The 19,276-nt window shown below is 40.5% G+C and overlaps 1 protein-coding gene across 7 annotated transcripts in view; it reads left to right on the top strand.

The window, feature by feature from the left end:
• LOC124136445 (centlein-like) overlaps positions 1–19,276 on the top strand; it is a 183,733-nt gene that overhangs the window by 43,272 nt on the left and 121,185 nt on the right. For all 7 annotated transcript variants that reach the window (XM_048396898.1, XM_048396913.1, XM_048396908.1 and 4 more), the window contains exon 7: positions 18,605–18,686. In XM_048396898.1, coding sequence (XP_048252855.1) covers positions 18,605–18,686 — 82 coding nt within the window. The remainder of the gene's footprint in view (positions 1–18,604; positions 18,687–19,276) is intronic.

Below are 19,276 nucleotides of genomic sequence, written 5' to 3'. Positions count from 1 at the left end.
AATGGTGTTGTCAAGCAGTGTAATACAATCAGAATGGTGTTGTCAAGCAGTGTTATACAATCAGAATGGTGTTGTCAAGCAGTGTAATGCCATCAGAATGGTGTTGTCAAGCAGTGTTATACAATCAGAATGGTGTTGTCAAGCAGTGTTATACAATCAGAATGGTGTTGTCAAGCAGTGTAATACAATCAGAATGGTGTTGTCAAGCAGTGTAATACAACCAGAATAGTGTTGTCAAGCAGTGTAATGCAATCAGAATGGTGTTGTCAAGCAGTGTAATACAATCAGAATGGTATTGTCAAGCAGTGTAATACAATCAGAATGGTATTGTCAAGCAGTGTAATACAATCAGAATGGTGTTGTCAAGCAGTGTTATACAATCAGAATGGTGTTGTCAAGCAGTGTAATACAATCAGAATGGTGTTGTCAAGCAGTGTAATACAATCAGAATAGTGTTGTCAAGCAGTGTAATACAATCAGAATGGTGTTGTCAAGCAGTGTAATACAATCAGAATGGTGTTGTCAAGCAGTGTAATACAATCAGAATGGTGTTGTCAAGCAGTGTAATGCAATCAGAATGGTGTTGTCAAGCAGTGTAATACAATCAGAATGGTATTGTCAAGCAGTGTAATACAATCAGAATGGTATTGTCAAGCAGTGTAATACAATCAGAATGGTGTTGTGTAGGAAAGTGTTATACAATCAGAATGGTGTTGTCAAGCAGTGTAATACAATCAGAATAGTGTTGTCAAGCAGTGTAATACAATCAGAATAGTGTTGTCAAGCAGTGTAATACAATCAGAATAGTGTTGTCAAGCAGTGTAATGCAATCAGAATGGTGTTGTCAAGCAGTGTAATACAATCAGAATGGTATTGTCAAGCAGTGTAATACAATCAGAATGGTATTGTCAAGCAGTGTAATACAATCAGAATGGTGTTGTCAAGCAGTGTTATACAATCAGAATGGTGTTGTCAAGCAGTGTAATACAATCAGAATGGTGTTGTCAAGCAGTGTAATACAATCAGAATAGTGTTGTCAAGCAGTGTAATACAATCAGAATGGTGTTGTCAAGCAGTGTAATACAATCAGAATGGTGTTGTCAAGCAGTGTAATACAATCAGAATAGTGTTGTCAAGCAGTGTAATACAATCAGAATGGTGTTGTCAAGCAGTGTTTTACAAACAGAACAGTGTTGTCAGCCAGTTTAATAAACTAAACACTTTTGTTTAACCTTAAATATGCACCATGGGTATGATGCAAACAGGAAAGGTGACAAACCAAGTTGCCAGACAATTAAATGTTCATCAAAATAATCCGAATAGTGTTGTCAGCGCTTGTAATACTCCTGCCATCCCCACCCCTTTCTCTACCCCACCCTAGATCTACCAGTATCAAATGTCCCCTCCTTCCTATCCCCACCCCACCTTCTACCCCACCCTAGATCTTCCAGTATCAATGTCCCCTCCTTACCATCTCCACCCAACCCTGTACACCACCCTAGTCCCCTCCTTCCTATCCCCACCCTACCTTCTACCCCACCTTAGATCTTCCAGTATCAATGTCCCCTCCTTCCTATCCCCACCCTACCTTCTACCCCACCCTAGATCTTCCAGTATCAATGTCCCCTCCTTCCTATCCCCACCCCACCTTTTACCCCACCCTAGATCTTCCAGTATCAATGTCCCCTCCTTCCTATCCCCACCCCACCTTTTACCCCACCCTAGATCTTCCAGTATCAATGTCCCCTCCTTCCTATCCCCACCCTACCTTCTACCCCACCCTAGATCTTCCAGTATCAATGTCCCCTCCTTCCTATCCCCACCCCTCCTTTTACCCCACCCTAGATCTTCCAGTATCAAATGTCCCCTCCTTCCTATCCCCACCCCACCTTTTACCCCACCCTAGATCTTCCAGTATCAAATGTCCCCTCCTTCCTATCCCCACCCCACCTTCTACCCCACCCTAGATCTTCCAGTATCAATGTCCCCTCCTTCCTATCCCCACCCCACCTTCTACCCAACCCTAGATCTTCCAGTATCAATGTCCCCTCCTTACCATCTCCACCCTGCCTTCTACCCAACCCTAGATCTACCAGTATCAAATGTCCCCTCCTTCCTATCCCCACCCCACCTTTTACCCCACCCTAGATCTTCCAGTATCAATGTCCCCTCCTTCCTATCCCCACCCTACCTTCTACCCCACCCTAGATCTTCGAGTATCAATGTCCCCTCCTTACCATCTCCACCCAACCCTGTACACCACCCTAGTCCCCTCCTTCCCATCCCCACCCCACCTTCTACCCAACCCTAGATCTCCCAGTGTCACCTTGCCACCCCACCCATTCTATATCATGTACCCCACCCTATAGCTCTCAGTATCACCTCCCCCCCCCCCCCCCCCCCCCCATATACTGTACCCCACCCTATAGTTCCCAGTGTCACCTTGCCACCCCACCCCATCCTGTACCCCACCCTGTACCCCACCCTATACCCCACCCTATAGCTCCCAGTGTCACCTTGCCACCCCACCCCATCCTGTGGACCCCAATGCTATAGCTCCCAGTAGCAAGTGTCACTCTCCTTGCCATCCCAAGTAATGTTCTTTAAACAGTGCCCAGCTGGCTGCGTCACAGCTGTCTTGTGTTTTCGGATATTAGGCACAGGAAATTACTTATTTCCTCTCTGATTTGTGTTCTTGTAAAGTTGCAAGAGTCTGTGTCGTATGGCAGAACAGAGCAGAGCGGAACGCATGTCTCGTAGAAGACAGATCCGGGGTGCTTCTTCACTCCCAGTGTTTCATCTACAGCTGGAGCTCGGGATGGGAGACTCCATCAGTCTTCACTCTGTCAAGGTTAATGAACAGCACAAAATTTGTTTAATAAGAAGAGAATGTTATCATTTAGGCATTAACTTTCATTGTACTCATTGTTGATGTGTGATGTTAATATTGGGGGATATTATTTCAAACCCCCATGCCTTCAATAGACAAAATATTACCCTTTATGAGAACTTGGTCATCATATGTTGTCTTAAGTCAGTCAAAGGATAAATTCTGAACTTGAATTCACTTTTGAATTATTGGTAAAATATTTGGCACCACATATATCCAAATAAATGACTGTTTCTAATTGAGTGGAAACCAACAAGGGGAATGCTATTTGATGGATGCTTTTTGTGAACAACTTGCGGAGTTAGAGAGTACTTGTCTGGCTGTGTAAAGGAATGCAGATGGTCCCTAATGGCCCCCTCTTGTGACCCCCAAAGCGGAGGAGGCCATGTGATGCTGCACCTCCAGACTGAGGAGGCTCCCCACCAGTGCCACCACGCTGCTGTGCTGGAAGCAACATTCTCACAATGTTAATTAAGTCTTTGGAAAGTTGTTCGGAAGGAGTTGAGTGTTTAATGTGCTGTAGTGAAATAACTCTCAGTTTTCTCAATGATTTAAAAGAAAATTTGATGAATGCAAAGGGTTTATATTGTATTATGAGTTAATGTTGAAAACTAGTGAATGACTCTAATTACTATTCTCGGAGATTTTAATTCTAAATTCTGTATCATTTAAAATGAACCCAGCACATATTAACAAACTCATAGTGTGACTTTAAGGAACAACAGCACATATTAATGTATGTCAGATGAAAGTATAATTTGAAATTACAAAGTACAGACTCATTGTGAGATGTTTAGTGAATCTAACATTGACAATGAAATGGACCTGGTGGCAGCTTCTGCTGTGCTGGGTCCTGTGAGGTCATCTGACTGTCCTGCAAGCCCTGGTGTGACCTCAGTGTCCCAGCAAGTGGACGACAGGTCCAGGAAGTAGTGGGCCCTTGGAAACACTGCTGTGTGTGTAGGCAGTGGAGTTGACAGTCCTCTCCACAACTCGCCAGTAATACCATTGAGCAAAATCAATAACACATCTTCACATAAACTGGCATGGGACATGGATTGAGCGCTTCTCAATAAAATTTTAGAAAATTTCAATAATTGTCAAATTTCATGTTTTAAAAAATTTAATTACATTAGATGTCAGATATTTGATATCTGTCAAATTTCAGAGTAAGAAAAAAGTAAAATAAGTTTTTACAATAAGTGGCTGGGTAGTACTGCATAGCATGTTTGGTCCCCTTCATTAAGCGCCTCGTGGAGAAAGCGTCCCATCTGTCCCCTCGTCATGGGATCAATAACAGCCAGGACATCACGACTAATTACACTTTCCGCTGTTGACATAGGACAGCCCGCCTTTGGAACAGCCCATGCAGCCTGCCAGTTCTCCAGAGAAATCGGCCACTTTCGGCGGGCGTATCAAATCCGTAACTGAAAAGACGGACAATAACAATTTTATAGGATTTTGTGGCACCTCGACACTGAGGACAGAGTCATGGATATGCCTGTCAATACCGAGTGTGTCCCGGTGTCGTATTGATTCGGACGTCGTGTAATCACGCGGGATTCCGGGTGGCGTGATAAGACGCGCTTCTGCGCCTGTGCCCACAAGTTTCGATTGCATCGCAATTTAATCAAACTGCCTGCCGATTTTCTTTCGCAGATGATTTATTTCTTTTGATGTGAGTCAACAATGGTTTTTTGTGTGGAATAATGAAAAATAACAGTGAGACGTTAACTTAATTCATAAGCAGTTCTTGTCCCACTGGTTGGTCCTGTTTGCGAATTCCACCACTCTCTCAACAGATAGCTTTAGCACTCTTACAAGTGGCAGTGCCACCCCATGGACACATAACACAGACTAACACAACAGTGTTCCACTGACAGATGTAGTCCATGTCTTACTAATAGTAGCAGAATTAACTACTAGCGCCTACACCGACAACTGGCTCCAATCGGGCAGCAGGGGAGATCACCCATGACAGCTGCACATTTACACATGGACATTGCTCGACTTGGTCAGTTTACAGTGTGTCATATACACATGATGTTCACATGATACATACAGTCCCTTTGTTGTGTTTCCAGTCTTTACAAATGGTATGGAAACACAAACTGATTAGTTGTTCTCATAGAATTACTGTTTTTACTTGACAATATCTCCTATTTCTTCACCTGTAAGATGTATCTCTTTTATTTCATGGAATATATGTATTATAGAAACATCATGTTGCTTCACTCATATTATTTCTATACAATGCTTATTATTCTCGGAAAAGATTTATGAAAATAGATCTGAAATTGGGGTCTTAAATGAGGAAAAATAAAAAGGTATCAAGGTACATGTACAATTGTTTTAAGACACATTTATCAACTACATGTCCATTTGTTTTAAGACAATTCATCAAATTTCAAGTGGCGACTATGTTCTTAGTTATTTCAGCAGATCTTTAATGAAATTAGTATGCATGTTACCATGTGTTAAGAATGATTCAATTCAACATGACTGCAGTCCAAGACATATATTAGCCACTGATGATATCTGTATTGATGATATGTTATTAGTTGTCACACTACACCTTCCTCACATATCAATACAACATCACAATACAGCATATCATGATACTTAATTTGCACGTTTTTTGCATGAAATTTATCAAGCAAATGGGAGGTTGTTTCTAGTAACCAGTTTATGTTTAACTAACATGGTTAATTCAGACTAGTTCTGATTACTGTTAAAAAATTGATACAAAAGTATAGCATGAATCAATACATTGTGTATCGCTTTGTCAGATGTTAAGGTGTGATGCATTGATACACTGATGAATGGTGCCATCCCAGCAGATTATGTGATTAAGCTATGTAATCTTTCAGTGTTAGAAAAACTTGTTGAAGGCTTATGGACCGGGAAGTATCAGAATCAAACTCTTTGGAAGAACAGAAGTTCTGAAAATTCTATCAGATTGATAGGAAATATGATATAGATAAAAATATTGATTGGGATAACCCCTTACTCTGTCATTCTATCATCACAGTTGAACCCACTGTTCAAAAACATATTTTTTTTATAAGGAGTCAGATACATCTTTCAGTATTGTTCATTTAGTGCATGGATATTTGGTTATCAAATGACAGAAATCACAGACTTAATGGTGGTCCACAGGCATTGTCAAGATGTCGTTGAGGTGGATTTAATTTACTATGAAAAAGAGAAATATCAAAAGAGCTCTGTCATTTAGGACAGACATGGGACTGATACAACAACAGCTCATGTTTTTTTTTATTGTCTATCTTAACATGCTAAATCAACAGCCATGAATCTGCGCTGGGCATTACTGCATGTTTCATTTAAGTTAAACAGTAACAATCATGTGGAATTGCTGGGCAACAAAATGGGCAACGATCATGTTGAATTGGTCGTATGGTTTGAGGACATGAGACAAGCTTGTCCCAGCATTGTCGGGATCAAAGAACCAGCAGTGTGCACCACTTAAGTGTTTATCATCTTCAGTCCCGGCCAGAGTCCTGATTGTGTTTTGTGATTATTTAATTACGGGAATCCGGCGAAGGATTTGACTAATTTAGCGGAGCACATGGCCGTGCAGGACAATTATTACAAGCGGTAGTGTTCAACCATCCATGGGTAGGATATTGATTACTGCCGACTGGTGTCGCACAAAATCATTGCAAATCTTGTTGCTGAAGCCTCAAAATGTCTCGTTGTGCAATGCATTAGCTTGACCAATCAGCTGTGGGCAAAGGGTCACATGTCGTCATTTGTCATTTATGTCTTGATTAGACAGCGCTATGTTGGTTACAGAAAGTGATTTTAGGCTTTTTACCAGCACAACGTAATTATATTGAACCCAAAGAAACACAGTTGAAAAGATTTTGAAATTGATAGATTTTTTCGTCTCTGCTTGTCATACAGGCAGTAACACACTTCGCCAGTAGCAGTAAGGATTTTATTGAATTATGATAGCTTGTAATCATATTCGGGGGCTTCTGTCAGTTTATTCCTTGCCCACAGCTATGTGAAATTTGAAAAAAGTGTTTTATTGTCTATTAATTTTAATTATGTTCATGAAAGTGATGCTGATCATTTTCCAATTTGGGTATGTGGCTGGACGCTGTCGCAGAGCCTATTAGGTTGCAATTCTGATTATGACAGTGTTATGAGGGGGATAATTAATGACACGATGCTATCAGCGCTGTAGTGATTAATGGGAGCCAGAGTGGAGAGGACATGTTTTATCACATCCACTTGACTCTCAGTCCTTCACATAGGGAATAAATCACACGCAGCCATTCTGTCCCATATCTTTTTCACTCCAGACCTTTCCTGGAATGAATGACTTTGACTTGTGCATCCTGTTGCACATGTCATATGTTGATTGCAAAATGAATAGTCATTTCTTGTGAGAAATTGTCACATGTCATATTTGCGTTAGCTGGCTTAGAGTGATTCACTTCAAGAATATTCACAACACTGATAGTCTGCAAGACTTAAACATGATTGCTGTATGTGATGTCATCTTTACCAGGATAGTTTGCATTTATACAGTGTATAAGGGATATGTTTCTGTGTCACATATTTGACTTTGAAACATCATGACTTGATAAAACTCAATGATTGACAGAGTCAAATATCAATTTCAGTCCTCTTAATATCCAACATTCCTGACCCGATGATCTAGTTTTCACAGGATGGGAACCTTTTATTCATCTTTTCTTTATTTGAGATGTTTATCATTTTGAGCAGTATATGTAATCTATGTGCTCTCTAACCAGATATTTAAACAGCATACTACCTAATGATTCCTAATATTCACTACATTTATCATACAGTTTTCTGGTATAACGCTTCAGACAAGTCCTTGGCAGACATTTACAGCAAAGACGTATATTTGATTTTGTAATTGAATGTTACACATCCGACACTGATTGCATGTCTGGATGCAGAGAAAAGTCATAACCTGGGTACATTCATTTATGTTTTCGGTCTAAATCCCAACGAGTCTTGATAGTTGGGGAGGGTGATCCATGAGACTTGTCACAATCATTGTCAGTTCTCTGGCAGCCATTGTTGCAGCATCACCTTCACAACACAACACAGACTCCAAACATGACTTCATCTTGCCAAAGTTACGCGTGGAGGTGAAGGTGCTGCCATCTTGAAATCACTCATGATTTGGAGAAGATGATGATGGCATATGAAACCTAATCCAATCACTGTACAAATCATGGTCCTGCTGTTTTGTGGGATTAGTACCTGTTAGTTGATCAATGTTGGGGTCACTAGTTGGAGAATTCATCCACATTTCACTGGACATCCAGTTGTCTGTCATTCCTTACAACAGTTTCAAGGATCACTCATGTTTTTAAAATCGTGATTTATAATCCTTATAAATAGGATTATAATAGTTGCCTTTTTCGGAATCATTTTTATTGGCAGAAGTAGTTTTTTGGAAGTACTAGTGTTAATATTTATGATTTATCTATATTAGAATCAAGATCAGTTTATTTCTCCAAATCACCAACAGTGGTAGATGAGCATATGCATACACAATAATTATGCAGAAATATAGAAATGGCAGGTGTGTGTATGAATATATTGACACACAATGTTCTACTTGACCCGTTTAGATTGGTTTTCATGATTGGGTGCTGCTTGATCTTCCATTATTCCAAATATTATAAAGTAGAAATCTTAATTGTTTCGTGGACCAAATATTTCTAATACATTTCTAATTTATGTTATCCAATGAAATTGTTTACAGTTGGCAAACTATTTATGAGTTAAACTACAAAGAAGATTCGTGTGGCTTTAATTTTTGTTAAATTTAATCATGTCTAAATTAAAGATACCATGAGAGATCCCAGACGTAGAGTTCTCCATGATACCAATTGCTGATGCATTGTAAAACAGTGTTACCATGTCTGTGATGCCCAATCACAGTGTTTTTGTCTTGGTGTCAATCAAGGTGCTGACACAATGAAGGTGACACAATACAAGCACTGTTGTTGAAAAAACAAAGCCCATAAATTGTCACAATTTGTAGTCTACACATTAGGTAGATACACAGCTATAAAAGTAGTACTGACATTTATTTGTGTGCTGTGCAATTTGTTCCATTCCTTTGTAGGACATGTGAGAATGTCCTGATACTAATCTGCTTATTTAATCTGCATTTGTTGCGTTTACACTTGTTCAGAAAAATGCTTTATGGTCCCTTTAAAATGTCCAGTATAAAATCTACATTTCTAAGTAGTACCTTATTTACCATGGGGATCCAGACAGATACTCTGTCTCTATGAAGCATTATAAGTTACTAAAATACAAAGGATCGATATAGTTAGAAAGCGTATCTTGAAGAAAATGATAAATGGAAGTAATAAATTGTTTTGCGATTGCATGGGGTTTATTTACTTCAGAATATAAATAATTTTTTTTGACGAATGGTTTCCTTTCTCAAGCTACGGAAATCCCAACCTTTGACTTTTGTGACCAGCAACCCATGCTTGCCATAAAAGGCGACTATGTTTGTTGTAAGAGGTGACTAACGGGATTGGGTGGTCAGGCTCGCTGACTTGGTTGATGTATGTCATCGTATTCAAATTGCGGGGATCATTGCTCATGATCTTAATCACTGGATTGCCTGGTCAAGACTCGAGTATTTACAGACCACCGTCATAAAGCTGGAATATTGCTGAGTGTGGCGTTAAACAACAAACAAAATTTTGTGACCAAGAAAACTCCCTACTGAATTGTGGAATATTTGGTTCAAATTGCTGTGCCCGAACCTGAGTTTGATTCCAAATTATTTTATGCACATTCAAGGATTGACTGAAAGAGATGAAGAATGTATGTATGTGTAGTGTAGTATGTGTTAGACAGTTGGTCCCCTCTCTGTACAGGACTGATGTGAGTTGTTTGGTTCAGGTTAAGAATGTATGTATGTGTAGTGTAGTATGTGTTAGACAGTTGGTCCCCTCTCTGTACAGGACTGATGTGAGTTGTTTGGTTCAGGTGAAGAATGTATGTATGTGTAGTGTAGTATGTGTTAGACAGTTGGTCGCCTCTCTGTACAGGACTGATGTGAGTTGTTTGGTTCAGGTTAAGAATGAATGTATGTGTAGTGTAGTATGTGTTAGACAGTTGGTCGCCTCTCTGTACAGGACTGATGTGAGTTGTTTGGTTCAGGTGAAGAATGTATGTATGTGTAGTGTAGTATGTGTTAGACAGTTGGTCGCCTCTCTGTACAGGACTGATGTGAGTTGTTTGGTTCAGGTTAAGAATGAATGTATGTGTAGTGTAGTATGCGTTAGAGAGTTGGTCCCCTCTCTGTACAGGACTGATGTGAGTTGTTTGGTTCAGGTTAAGAATGTATGTATGTATGTCTAGTGTAGTATGTGTTAGACAGTTAGACAGTTGGTCCCCTCTCTGTACAGGACTGATGTTAGTTGTTTGGTTCAGGTTAAGAATGAATGTATGTGTAGTGTAGTATGTGTTAGACAGTTGGTCGCCTCTCTGTACAGGACTGATGTGAGTTGTTTGGTTCAGGTTAAGAATGTATGTATGTGTAGTGTAGTATGCGTTAGAGAGTTGGTCCCCTCTCTGTACAGGACTGATGTGAGTTGTTTGGTTCAGGTTAAGAATGTATGTATGTATGTCTAGTGTAGTATAGTATGTATTAGACAGTTGGTCCCCTCTCTGTACAGGACTGATGTGAGTTGTTTGGTTCAGGTTAAGAATGTATGTATGTGTAGTGTAGTATGTGTTAGAGAGTTGGTCCCCTCTCTGTACAGGACTGATGTGAGTTGTTTGGTTCAGGTTAAGAATGTATGTATGTGTAGTGTAGTAAGTGTTAGACAGTTGGTCCCCTCTCTGTACAGGACTGATGTGAGTTGTTTGGTTCAGGTGAAGAATGTATGTATGTATGTCTAGTGTAGTGTAGTATGTGTTGGACAGTTGGTCCCCTCTCTGTACAGGACTGATGTGAGTTGTTTGGTTCAGGTTAAGAATGTATGTGTAATGTAGTGTATGTATGTGTTAGACAGTTGGTCCCCTCTCTGTACAGGACTGATGTGAGTTGTTTGGTTCAGGTGAAGAATGTATGTATTTGTAATGTAGTATGTGTTGGACAGTTGGTCCCCTCTCTGTACAGGACTGATGTGAGTTGTTTGGTTCAGGTTAAGAATGTATGTATGTGTAGTGTATGTATGTGTTAGACAGTTGGTCCCCTCTCTGTACAGGATTGATGTGAGTTGTTTGGTTCAGGTGAAGAATGTATGTATGTGTAGTGTAGTATGTGTTAGACAGTTGGTCCCCTCTCTGTACAGGATTGATGTGAGTTGTTTGGTTCAGGTGAAGAATGTATGTATTTGTAATGTAGTATGTGTTGGACAGTTGGTCCCCTCTCTGTACAGGACTGATGTGAGTTGTTTGGTTCAGGTTAAGAATGTATGTGTAGTGTAGTGTAGTATGTGTTAGACAGTTGGTCCCCTCTCTGTACAGGACTGATGTGAGTTGTTTGGTTCAGGTTAAGAATGAATGTATGTGTAGTGTAGTATGTGTTAGACAGTTGGCCACCTCTCTGTACAGGACTGATGTGAGTTGTTTGGTTCAGGTTAAGAATGTATGTGTAGTGTAGTGTATGTATGTGTTAGACAGTTGGTCCCCTCTCTGTACAGGACTGATGTGAGTTGTTTGGTTCAGGTGAAGAATGTATGTATTTGTAATGTAGTATGTGTTGGACAGTTGGTCCCCTCTCTGTACAGGACTGATGTGAGTTGTTTGGTTCAGGTTAAGAATGTATGTGTAGTGTAGTGTATGTATGTGTTAGACAGTTGGTCCCCTCTCTGTACAGGACTGATGTGAGTTGTTTGGTTCAGGTGAAGAATGTATGTATTTGTAATGTAGTATGTGTTACACAGTTGGTCCCCTCTCTGTACAGGACTGATGTGAGTTGTTTGGTTCAGGTTAAGAATGTATGTATGTGTAGTGTAGTATGTGTTAGACAGTTGGTCCCCTCTCTGTACAGGATTGATGTGAGTTGTTTGGTTCAGGTGAAGAATGTATGTATGTGTAGTGTAGTATGTGTTAGACAGTTGGTCCCCTCTCTGTACAGGATTGATGTGAGTTGTTTGGTTCAGGTGAAGAATGTATGTATTTGTAATGTAGTATGTGTTGGACAGTTGGTCCCCTCTCTGTACAGGACTGATGTGAGTTGTTTGGTTCAGGTTAAGAATGTATGTGTAGTGTAGTGTATGTATGTGTTAGACAGTTGGTCCCCTCTCTGTACAGGACTGATGTGAGTTGTTTGGTTCAGGTTAAGAATGTATGTATTTGTAGTGTAGTAAGTGTTAGACAATTAGACAGTTGGTCCCCTCTCTGTACAGGACTGATGTGAGTTGTTTGGTTCAGGTTAAGAATGTATGTATGTGTAGTGTAGTATGTGTTACACAGTTGGTCCCCTCTCTGTACAGGACTGATGTGAGTTGTTTGGTTCAGGTGAAGAATGTATGTATGTGTAGTGTAGTATGTGTTAGACAGTTGGTCGCCTCTCTGTACAGGACTGATGTGAGTTGTTTGGTTCAGGTGAAGAATGTATGTATGTGTAGTGTAGTATGTGTTAGACAGTTGGTCCCCTCTCTGTACAGGATTGATGTGAGTTGTTTGGTTCAGGTGAAGAATGTATGTATTTGTAATGTAGTATGTGTTACACAGTTGGTCCCCTCTCTGTACAGGACTGATGTGAGTTGTTTGGTTCAGGTGAAGAATGTATGTATTTGTAATGTAGTATGTGTTAGGCAGTTGGTCGCCTCTCTGTACAGGACTGATGTGAGTTGTTTGGTTCAGGTTAAGAATGTATGTATGTGTGTTTAGTGTAGTGTAGTATGTGTCAGACAGTTGGTCCCCTCTCTGTACAGGACTGATGTGAGTTGTTTGGTTCAGGTGAAGAATGTATGTATGTGTAGTGTAGTATGTGTTAGACAGTTGGTCCCCTCTCTGTACAGGACTGATGTGAGTTGTTTGGTTGCGGTGAAGAATGTATGTATGTGTAGTGTAGTATGTGTTAGACAGTTGGTCCCCTCTCTGTACAGGATTGATGTGAGTTGTTTGGTTCAGGTTAAGAATGTATGTGTAGTGTAGTGTAGTATGTGTTAGACAGTTGGTCCCCTCTCTGTACAGGACTGTTGTGAGTTGTTTGGTTCAGGTGAAGAATGTATGTATGTGTAGTGTAGTATGTGTTAGACAGTTGGTCCCCTCTCTGTACAGGACTGATGTGAGTTGTTTGGTTCAGGTGAAGAATGTATGTATGTGTAGTGTAGTATGTGTTAGACAGTTGGTCGCCTCTCTGTACAGGACTGATGTGAGTTGTTTGGTTCAGGTTAAGAATGAATGTATGTGTAGTGTAGTATGTGTTAGAGAGTTGGTCGCCTCTCTGTACAGGACTGATGTGAGTTGTTTGGTTCAGGTGAAGAATGTATGTATGTGTAGTGTAGTATGTGTTAGACAGTTGGTCGCCTCTCTGTACAGGACTGATGTGAGTTGTTTGGTTCAGGTTAAGAATGAATGTATGTGTAGTGTAGTATGCGTTAGAGAGTTGGTCCCCTCTCTGTACAGGACTGATGTGAGTTGTTTGGTTCAGGTTAAGAATGTATGTATGTATGTATGTCTAGTGTAGTATGTGTTAGACAGTTAGACAGTTGGTCCCCTCTCTGTACAGGACTGATGTGAGTTGTTTGGTTCAGGTTAAGAATGAATGTATGTGTAGTGTAGTATGTGTTAGACAGTTGGTCGCCTCTCTGTACAGGACTGATGTGAGTTGTTTGGTTCAGGTTAAGAATGTATGTATGTGTAGTGTAGTATGCGTTAGAGAGTTGGTCCCCTCTCTGTACAGGACTGATGTGAGTTGTTTGGTTCAGGTTAAGAATGTATGTATGTATGTCTAGTGTAGTATAGTATGTATTAGACAGTTGGTCCCCTCTCTGTACAGGACTGATGTGAGTTGTTTGGTTCAGGTTAAGAATGTATGTATGTGTAGTGTAGTATGTGTTAGAGAGTTGGTCCCCTCTCTGTACAGGACTGATGTGAGTTGTTTGGTTCAGGTTAAGAATGTATGTATGTGTAGTGTAGTAAGTGTTAGACAGTTGGTCCCCTCTCTGTACAGGACTGATGTGAGTTGTTTGGTTCAGGTGAAGAATGTATGTATGTATGTCTAGTGTAGTGTAGTATGTGTTGGACAGTTGGTCCCCTCTCTGTACAGGACTGATGTGAGTTGTTTGGTTCAGGTTAAGAATGTATGTGTAATGTAGTGTATGTATGTGTTAGACAGTTGGTCCCCTCTCTGTACAGGACTGATGTGAGTTGTTTGGTTCAGGTGAAGAATGTATGTATTTGTAATGTAGTATGTGTCAGACAGTTGGTCGCCTCTCTGTACAGGACTGATGTGAGTTGTTTGGTTCAGGTTAAGAATGTATGTATGTGTAGTGTATGTATGTGTTAGACAGTTGGTCCCCTCTCTGTACAGGATTGATGTGAGTTGTTTGGTTCAGGTGAAGAATGTATGTATGTGTAGTGTAGTATGTGTTAGACAGTTGGTCCCCTCTCTGTACAGGATTGATGTGAGTTGTTTGGTTCAGGTGAAGAATGTATGTATTTGTAATGTAGTATGTGTTGGACAGTTGGTCCCCTCTCTGTACAGGACTGATGTGAGTTGTTTGGTTCAGGTTAAGAATGTATGTGTAGTGTAGTGTAGTATGTGTTAGACAGTTGGTCCCCTCTCTGTACAGGACTGATGTGAGTTGTTTGGTTCAGGTTAAGAATGAATGTATGTGTAGTGTAGTATGTGTTAGACAGTTGGCCACCTCTCTGTACAGGACTGATGTGAGTTGTTTGGTTCAGGTTAAGAATGTATGTGTAGTGTAGTGTATGTATGTGTTAGACAGTTGGTCCCCTCTCTGTACAGGACTGATGTGAGTTGTTTGGTTCAGGTGAAGAATGTATGTATGTGTAGTGTAGTATGTGTTAGACAGTTGGTCGCCTCTCTGTACAGGACTGATGTGAGTTGTTTGGTTCAGGTGAAGAATGTATGTATGTGTAGTGTAGTATGTGTTAGACAGTTGGTCCCCTCTCTGTACAGGATTGATGTGAGTTGTTTGGTTCAGGTGAAGAATGTATGTATTTGTAATGTAGTATGTGTTACACAGTTGGTCCCCTCTCTGTACAGGACTGATGTGAGTTGTTTGGTTCAGGTGAAGAATGTATGTATTTGTAATGTAGTATGTGTTAGGCAGTTGGTCCCCTCTCTGTACAGGACTGATGTGAGTTGTTTGGTTCAGGTTAAGAATGTATGTATGTGTGTTTAGTGTAGTGTAGTATGTGTCAGACAGTTGGTCCCCTCTCTGTACAGGACTGATGTGAGTTGTTTGGTTCAGGTGAAGAATGTATGTATGTGTAGTGTAGTATGTGTTAGACAGTTGGTCCCCTCTCTGTACAGGACTGATGTGAGTTGTTTGGTTGCGGTGAAGAATGTATGTATGTGTAGTGTAGTATGTGTTAGACAGTTGGTCCCCTCTCTGTACAGGATTGATGTGAGTTGTTTGGTTCAGGTTAAGAATGTATGTGTAGTGTAGTGTAGTATGTGTTAGACAGTTGGTCCCCTCTCTGTACAGGACTGATGTGAGTTGTTTGGTTCAGGTTAAGAATGTATGTATGTGTAGTGTAGTATGTGTTAGAGAGTTGGTCCCCTCTCTGTACAGGACTGATGTGAGTTGTTTGGTTCAGGTTAAGAATGTATGTATGTGTAGTGTAGTAAGTGTTAGACAGTTGGTCCCCTCTCTGTACAGGACTGATGTGAGTTGTTTGGTTCAGGTGAAGAATGTATGTATGTATGTCTAGTGTAGTGTAGTATGTGTTGGACAGTTGGTCCCCTCTCTGTACAGGACTGATGTGAGTTGTTTGGTTCAGGTTAAGAATGTATGTGTAATGTAGTGTATGTATGTGTTAGACAGTTGGTCCCCTCTCTGTACAGGACTGATGTGAGTTGTTTGGTTCAGGTGAAGAATGTATGTATTTGTAATGTAGTATGTGTTGGACAGTTGGTCCCCTCTCTGTACAGGACTGATGTGAGTTGTTTGGTTCAGGTTAAGAATGTATGTATGTGTAGTGTATGTATGTGTTAGACAGTTGGTCCCCTCTCTGTACAGGATTGATGTGAGTTGTTTGGTTCAGGTGAAGAATGTATGTATGTGTAGTGTAGTATGTGTTAGACAGTTGGTCCCCTCTCTGTACAGGATTGATGTGAGTTGTTTGGTTCAGGTGAAGAATGTATGTATTTGTAATGTAGTATGTGTTGGACAGTTGGTCCCCTCTCTGTACAGGACTGATGTGAGTTGTTTGGTTCAGGTTAAGAATGTATGTGTAGTGTAGTGTAGTATGTGTTAGACAGTTGGTCCCCTCTCTGTACAGGACTGATGTGAGTTGTTTGGTTCAGGTTAAGAATGAATGTATGTGTAGTGTAGTATGTGTTAGACAGTTGGCCACCTCTCTGTACAGGACTGATGTGAGTTGTTTGGTTCAGGTTAAGAATGTATGTGTAGTGTAGTGTATGTATGTGTTAGACAGTTGGTCCCCTCTCTGTACAGGACTGATGTGAGTTGTTTGGTTCAGGTGAAGAATGTATGTATTTGTAATGTAGTATGTGTTGGACAGTTGGTCCCCTCTCTGTACAGGACTGATGTGAGTTGTTTGGTTCAGGTTAAGAATGTATGTGTAGTGTAGTGTATGTATGTGTTAGACAGTTGGTCCCCTCTCTGTACAGGACTGATGTGAGTTGTTTGGTTCAGGTGAAGAATGTATGTATTTGTAATGTAGTATGTGTTACACAGTTGGTCCCCTCTCTGTACAGGACTGATGTGAGTTGTTTGGTTCAGGTTAAGAATGTATGTATGTGTAGTGTAGTATGTGTTAGACAGTTGGTCCCCTCTCTGTACAGGATTGATGTGAGTTGTTTGGTTCAGGTGAAGAATGTATGTATGTGTAGTGTAGTATGTGTTAGATAGTTGGTCCCCTCTCTGTACAGGATTGATGTGAGTTGTTTGGTTCAGGTGAAGAATGTATGTATTTGTAATGTAGTATGTGTTGGACAGTTGGTCCCCTCTCTGTACAGGACTGATGTGAGTTGTTTGGTTCAGGTTAAGAATGTATGTGTAGTGTAGTGTATGTATGTGTTAGACAGTTGGTCCCCTCTCTGTACAGGACTGATGTGAGTTGTTTGGTTCAGGTTAAGAATGTATGTATTTGTAGTGTAGTAAGTGTTAGACAATTAGACAGTTGGTCCCCTCTCTGTACAGGACTGATGTGAGTTGTTTGGTTCAGGTTAAGAATGTATGTATGTGTAGTGTAGTATGTGTTAGACAGTTGGTCGCCTCTCTGTACAGGACTGATGTGAGTTGTTTGGTTCAGGTGAAGAATGTATGTATGTGTAGTGTAGTATGTGTTAGACAGTTGGTCCCCTCTCTGTACAGGATTGATGTGAGTTGTTTGGTTCAGGTGAAGAATGTATGTATTTGTAATGTAGTATGTGTTACACAGTTGGTCCCCTCTCTGTACAGGACTGATGTGAGTTGTTTGGTTCAGGTGAAGAATGTATGTATTTGTAATGTAGTATGTGTTAGACAGTTGGTCCCCTCTCTGTACAGGACTGATGTGAGTTGTTTGGTTCAGGTTAAGAATGTATGTATGTGTGTTTAGTGTAGTGTAGTATGTGTCAGACAGTTGGTCCCCTCTCTGTACAGGACTGATGTGAGTTGTTTGGTTCAGGTGAAGAATGTATGTATGTGTAGTGTAGTATGTGTTAGACAGTTGGTCCCCTCTCTGTACAGGACTGATGTGAGTTGTTTGGTTGCGGTGAAGAATGTATGTATGTGTAGTGTAGTATGTGTTAGACAGTTGGTCCCCTCTCTGTACAGGATTGATGTGAGTTGTTTGGTTCAGGTGAAGAATGTATGTATTTGTAATGTAGTATGTGTTACACAGTTGGTCCCCTCTCTGTACAGGACTGATGTGAGTTGTTTGGTTCAGGTGAAGAATGTATGTATTTGTAATGTAGTATGTGTTAGACAGTTGGTCCCCTCTCTGTACAGGACTGATGTGAGTTGTTTGGTTCAGGTGAAGAATGTATGTATGTGTAGTGTAGTATGTGTTAGACAGTTGGTCCCCTCTCTTTACGGGACTGATGTGAGTTGTTTGGTTCAGGTTAAGAATGTATGTATTTGTAGTGTAGTATGTGTTAGACAGTTGGTCCCCTCTCTGTACAGGACTGATGTGAGTTGTTTGGTTCAGGTTAAGAATGTATGTATGTGTAGTGTAGTATGTGTTAGACAGTTAGACAGTTGGTCCCCTCTCTGTACAGGACTGATGTGAGTTGTTTGGTTGCGGTGAAGAATGTATGTATGTGTAGTGTAGTATGTGTTAGACAGTTGGTCCCCTCTCTGTACAGGACTGATGTGAGTTGTTTGGTTCAGGTGAAGAATGTATGTGTAGTGTAGTGTATGTATGTGTTAGACAGTTGGTCCCCTCTCTGTACAGGACTGATGTGAGTTGTTTGGTTCAGGTTAAGAATGTATGTATTTGTAGTGTAGTATGTGTTAGACAGTTAGACAGTTGGTCCCCTCTCTGTACAGGACTGATGTGAGTTGTTTGGTTCAGGTGAAGAGATTGGAGACTAAGGAGCAGAGCAGTGATGAAATCCATCGCCAGACCATCACAAACACCCAGAGAGAGAAGCATGGTGGGTATTTGTAAATAATACAGTTACATGTTCCATACACCAGCAGTCACTTCAGTCCAGGGTCAACTTGCACAACATGATCCTCGGTTGTGACTGATGTAGCTCCAGAACTCTAAACAGACTGATAGTTGTAGCACTAAGATCACCTTTTCTGTGCATTGTTTATTTATCACTCAGCATTGAAACTGTGATAACAGTAATTCATACGAAACTACTACCTCCATAACATCTTTGCCATAAATCCTATATTTTGGCTTCAGTCACACTAACTAAAATTTCAGATTTTCAACAGACGTCCTCTTCACTGTCAATTACACAACTAGTTGTTCCCAAATAGCATCACAACCAATCAAGCTATGATGTATGCAATGGCGGGTACCTTCACTTCTTCCCTGTGTGTGCTTGAGTCAACACCTATATTATAGTTGTAACAATCTAGGACTTGGTAGTAAATCTCATTAAGGTAAGATTATTTTAATAGTTTTCTACACAGACAAAGACACTGCAAGTACATATTATAAGGCTGCAAGCTGAAGTGATGATCGCACAGACGTAAGTAGAGCTGGTGTTAGGTGCTTTCTAAGAGACGG

Source organism: Haliotis rufescens, unplaced genomic scaffold (assembly GCF_023055435.1).
Source record: "Haliotis rufescens isolate VD_foot unplaced genomic scaffold, xgHalRufe1.0.p SCAF_1, whole genome shotgun sequence".
NCBI lineage: Eukaryota > Metazoa > Mollusca > Gastropoda > Lepetellida > Haliotidae > Haliotis > Haliotis rufescens.
Note: the sequence above shows the minus strand (reverse complement) of the source record. Positions and strands in the feature narration are given on the sequence as shown.